Source organism: Physeter macrocephalus, chromosome 8 (assembly GCF_002837175.3).
Source record: "Physeter macrocephalus isolate SW-GA chromosome 8, ASM283717v5, whole genome shotgun sequence".
NCBI lineage: Eukaryota > Metazoa > Chordata > Mammalia > Artiodactyla > Physeteridae > Physeter > Physeter macrocephalus.
The window spans coordinates 59,136,670-59,141,631 of NC_041221.1; the positions used below are offsets into that span (position 1 = coordinate 59,136,670).

General features: G+C 56.7%; 1 protein-coding gene across 1 annotated transcript; it reads right to left on the reverse strand.

Moving 5' to 3' along the window:
- Positions 1-1,662: 1,662 nt before the first annotated feature.
- Positions 1,663-3,791, reverse strand: CCNO (cyclin O). Its single transcript, XM_007118841.1, has 3 exons — positions 3,417-3,791; positions 2,595-2,780; positions 1,663-2,148 (listed from the first exon to the last, which is right to left on the reverse strand). The coding sequence occupies exons 1-3, from the start codon at positions 3,789-3,791 to the stop codon at positions 1,663-1,665; spliced, it is 1,047 nt and encodes a 348-aa protein (XP_007118903.1).
- Between the last annotated feature and the right edge of the window lie 1,171 nt (positions 3,792-4,962).

The window sequence follows — 4,962 nt, forward strand, 5'->3', positions numbered from 1 at the left end:
GATCTTCCCGGACCAGGGCTCGAACCCGTGTCCCCTGCACTGGCAGGCGGATTCTTAACCACTACGCCACCAGGGAAGCCCCTAGCCTTCTTGAAGACTTGCTATGTGCCAGGCAGGACCTGTGCTGAGGGGTTTGTAGAGGACATCTCATTAAATCCATACCTCAACACTACCAGGTAAATGCTACTGTTACTCTCATTTTTACAGGAAAGACTTAAGCATAGATATGTGATTTGCTTAAGGTCACACAGCAAATTGACTCCAGAGTCCAAGTGTTTAAGCACTACTTTATACTACCTTATAGCAATCTCATTTAAGCTTCATAATAGCCCTGCTATCAGTTGGTGATTGGGCTCAGAGAGGTTAATTTGCTGGAGGTTACAGATTGAGGGTCTAGAGCAGATTCACAACAGTGAGAATGAAGATGATGGGACAGCTGTGGGGTCACAGAACTCCAGGAAGCCTCTGTCGCATTTCTCGACTCACTTTTCCCATCTGTAAAATGACTCCTGTAACATGACTAGAGGCAAGGACTGTACTGGCTCTCCAAATATGTTCTCCATAATCCCTATTAAATGGAGGGCACTGAACAGATCACTTGTCCCACACTTATCTTGGGAAGAGAGGTTTGTTTTTTGAGCATTTACAGAAACCTGTAAGTGGAGGAAATTGAGCATGTGGCAAAGGATGAACTCTGGACTCAGATCACCTGCCTTCAAATCCTGGCTGCTCCACTGTTGTTTAACCTCTCTGCGGCCCAGTGTCCTTCTCTGAAAAATGGGATAATAGACTCTGCCTCGTAGAACTGTTGAAGGATTGAAATAATGAATGCTGAACACTGTGCCTGGTACATGTAAGCACTCAATGATAGCCATGATTACTATTGCACCATTGTTACCACGGGCTCACACATAGTAGGTGTAAGACAAGAGAACTGTTCAACCATGTGATTGCAGGATAAATGGACTCAATTTGCAATGGCCATAACTGCCTGCAAAGCCTTCATTTTCCCACATCTGGCAGTTGTCAGGGTAACTCTTGGTTGCCCTAGCTAGTGGGACTGTGCAGTCCCCAAAGCTTCTCAGCCTGGGATCTTCTGCACCAGCAGTGTGCCCCCGGCCCTGCTAGACAACATGGACTGCTGTGGGTTCTTTTCAGCCTCACACCCCACCTCACCCTTTGAACCTCTAGGAGCGAGCAGTCCTCAGCCTCCTAACAAGGTCACCAGTTACAGGCCAACAAGTGACCCTGACTCGCCTTGTAACTGGAACCTCGGTCTACAGGAACCTCTCCAGACCTGGCATTCCCAAACAGAGATGCCTGGGGGAGGAAGGAACCCTCCATGGTTACTGACCACCTCTATTCCCAGATTGCCTTCACCTTCCCTCTTGGTGGACAAACACTCGCATTGGTAGTATTCAGACAAACCACCGCAGACAGCCTGTTTATTGGGGAAAGACTCATCTCTTCTCTCGTGCGCTGTTAGCAAAATAAATAAACAATGAAACCCTACAATCGTACACTATTTACAACCTGAAGGATGACCTGGTGACCAAGCGGGAGGCCTGAACCCCTCTTTGTGGGCCAATACTGCACCCTTTCAAAGCAATGGGAGAGGTCCAGCAGCCAGGCCAGGGGATCAAAGGAGACCAAGGGTCTACTTCATTTCAAGCTCGGGGACAGGCTGCACTTCTTGCAGATCTGGAGGGGCAGCATGTGAGTCAGGGACGTTCTGTTTATAGCCACCAGTAGCTGCAGCTTGCCCAGGCAGTCCTGCAGCGCCGCCTCGGGGTGCCCGCCCAGGCGCAAGTCCATCGGGCGAGGGAGCTGCAGCATACGGTCTGCCAGCGCCAGGCAACAGATGGCCAGCAGGGAGGGGGTGTAGCTGGTGAAAGCGTAGTCAGCCAGGCTCAGCTCCGCCACCCCACGCGCCAGGGCTTGCGCTTCCAGGGCTTCGGAGACCTTTGCGTGCCCAGCCTCCACGCGTGCGTGCGTGAAATGCTCCAGGAAGAAGCTGATGGTCGGCGCGCCCAGGCTGAAGTGCAGTTTGTGCAGCACGATGCACTCGAGGTTGCAGAGCTGCTGCCGGGAGAAGGCGCCGCAGCACAAGGCCAGGAGCTGCTTCACGCGCGGCGGGTGCACCTCCACCTGTAACACAGGGGCGCTCATCCCTCGCTGCGCAGCATCCAGGGCCGGAGGCCCACCCAGTCTCACACCCGGGAGAAAACCAGGACTTCCCCCATCCCTTCCAGCGAGATATTTGGGGCTTCGCCTCTCCATACTTCCACCGTAATCATCTGGGGTGTACTTCCAGCGCAACGCTGAAAACAGGTTTGAGAAATTTTGAAGATTTTTTTTTTTTCAGAGACTAGAATAGAGGGGCTACAGAGAGCTGTTGACACGCGGCCTATTTCTTTGGGGGCTGGGTGAAAGGATTGTTCGTTTTGGGGGGAATTCTGTAGTTAAGGCTGTGGGGTATGTAAGTTTGCAAAATGAGTTCAGGGAACCCAGCATTCAACCGTATGCGCTGAAGAGCCGGGCGGCCAGAGAGCGGCCAGGAGTCTGGCTGTCCCCCAGACCCCGCGTGCAGGTACCTGTTTGCAAGCGATGAGCAGGGACGTGACCCCGAGCAGCTGGAAGCAGTCTGCAGCCACAGGCGTGGTGGTAAGGAAGCGGTCCAGAGTGTTCACCGTCAGGCACAGCGACTCGAAGGACAGGCCGAACTGGCGGTGCACGGGGATTAGCCAGCTGAGCAGCTTACAGCGGGATTCCGCCGTTACCTGCCGGAGGGAGGAGGGAGGCGGGCCAGCTGAGCCGAGGGCTGAGAGCGGCTGTGGAAGAGACAGGGCACGAAGACCTAGGGAGCGTCCCCGGAGGGAGGCAGGAAACAGAGGAAAAACCTGAAGGCGCTGGAAACGGAAAGAGGTGGGCAGCGCTGCTGCGGAAAGAGCACAGGCAGGGCTAGGAGCCAGGACGCCGGGATTCGTGCCTGGCGCCGTGCCGAGCGCGGATACACGTTACCTCGCGTAATACTCTCAGCAATCAGTGGGGGTTAGGGAGGTCACCACTTTGCAAATGAAGAAACAAGTTTAGGATCTTGAAGTAACTTGCTGGGGTCGGTAGGAGTCTGGACTCGAAACTAGAAACTGTCTTAACTAATCTGCATTCTACCGTGTCCCTGCTAAACAGTTTGGAGACTTCGGGCAGGTCAATTAAGCCGTCCAGGCCCCGCTTTTCTCCATCTGTAAAATGAGGCTGGTGGCCCGGCCCTCCAAAGCCCTTTCCCGCTCTGACCGGGGGCAGAAGCCGGGCTGGCGAGGGCCGGGGCGCCGCGGAGGGCAGACAGAGCAGAAAAGGAGAGAGCCCGGGAGAGGAAGAGGAGCGGCGGTGGAGAGCTGCCTCTACCAGCGCCTCACTTGTGGCTGCCGCGCCAATGACTCCCGCGGGTGGTAGTGGCTTTCCCGCGCCTTGCGGAAGGCGTAGCAGCTCTGACCGTAGTCGCGGAAGGTCTGTAGATCTAGCTGCACCAGCTGCTGGGCAGGACCGGGTAGGGGGCTGCAGCCTCGCGCCGCGGGGCTGTCTGCGCCATCCGAGCCGGAGCTGGGGGACTCGAACAAGTCGCAGACGCCAGAGTCTCCGGGTAGCGGACACGGGTTCAGCGGCTGCAGCGGCTGCTTCCTCCGGAGGTGTGGGCGCCTACTCTTCTTCACCGGGGCACGGAGGTTCTGGTCGTCCCGCCTCCCAGCCCGGGCGGCGGGGCTCACGGGGCTGGTGGGGCAGGGGGTCACCATGATGAAGCCGGGTGGCTGTTCTACGACTCCCCGGCTGCGGTACGGGTGGGCACGCGTGCGCGGAAGAGGCCAGGCCTGACCCGCGGCGAGCCCATAAGTACTCTGCCTGCAGGTTCCCTCAGCCACACCCCCGGCTTCTCACTGGCTGAGCCCAGAGCGGCACGAGAACCGCGCTTTCCCGGCTAAAGACCCGCTCCCGAGCGCGCTGTTGGCACACTCAGCTGCCCGGGTCTGCAAGGGGGAGGAGGAGCTACAGCGCGCAGGGCGTACTCGCGTTGCGCGGCCCGCTCCGTGTGCATCCCTTGTTGCCCGGGCAACTGAGCTTGGGTTGCGGCAGGAGCTGAGCGCGCGCGGCGTGGGGTAGCGGTGGGGTGGGGCGGCAGCTAGGCCAGGTGGAGGTCGGATTCAGATGAGGGGATCTAACCGCGCCCGGGAAAGAGATTCGCCCTGGGGGCATCTCCTCGTCCTTGGCCAGATGGTTTTGACAAGTGCGAGCACCTTCTATGCCGGCTGTAACCAGGTCGGTAATTTTGTAAAGGTCCGCTTCCGAGCTCCAAACGAAGGCTCCAGCTAGAATTCTGTCGGCACAGACGTTTTCTTCAGTGACCCATACAAACAATAATTATAATTCAGTTGCGTTTGTGATTTTCGTCTTAGGCGGCACCTGAGGAGCCAGTATCCCTCCTTCCGCCGGGCTGGGGAGCACAGCCTCCGCAGGTTCCTCGATGCTGCTGCGTATCTAGGGGCCAGTCCAGCCAGCCAGCCGGTATTCGTGCTCCAAACAGAAGGCTGCCCGAGGAACCTCCAACAGCCGGTCTGCAGTCCTGTGATATTTTCTCCGCACTTTCCCCCCAAACCAAGTAAGCTGCAGCAGTTTAAGAACTTATCATTGTTGGAGGGTTGCATTTCTAGCTTTATTAAATTGCTCACCGCCTGCTATGTTCTATGTCATTAGCTTCTGACCCCCTGCCCCGCGCGGCGCAGTCTTTCTCGGTTATTCCCTGCTTCCTGTTTCCGCTGCTTCAAAGTGGAAGTTTCCTTTGAGGAAGCTTCCTTCAGAAGCCTACGGAAGTAGAGCTGGAGGGGGGGGCGGTGAGAGAGACTGGACTAAACGTGGCAGCTTCCTGTTTTAGTAGAAGCGGCAGTCCTTCTCCGGCCTGAGTGAATCTCC

Excerpts from the sequence above, each read along its gene's own strand:
- CCNO (XM_007118841.1), bottom strand. The coding sequence starts at position 3,791 with ATGGTGACCCCCTGCCCCACCAGCCCCGTGAGCCCCGCCGCCCGGGCT. Across the intron at positions 2,781-3,416 it reads CATTGGCGCGGCAGCCACAA|GTAACGGCGGAATCCCGCTG; the intron begins GTGAGGCGCTGG and ends TCCCTCCGGCAG. Across the intron at positions 2,149-2,594 it reads TGCTCATCGCTTGCAAACAG|GTGGAGGTGCACCCGCCGCG; the intron begins GTACCTGCACGC and ends CCTGTGTTACAG.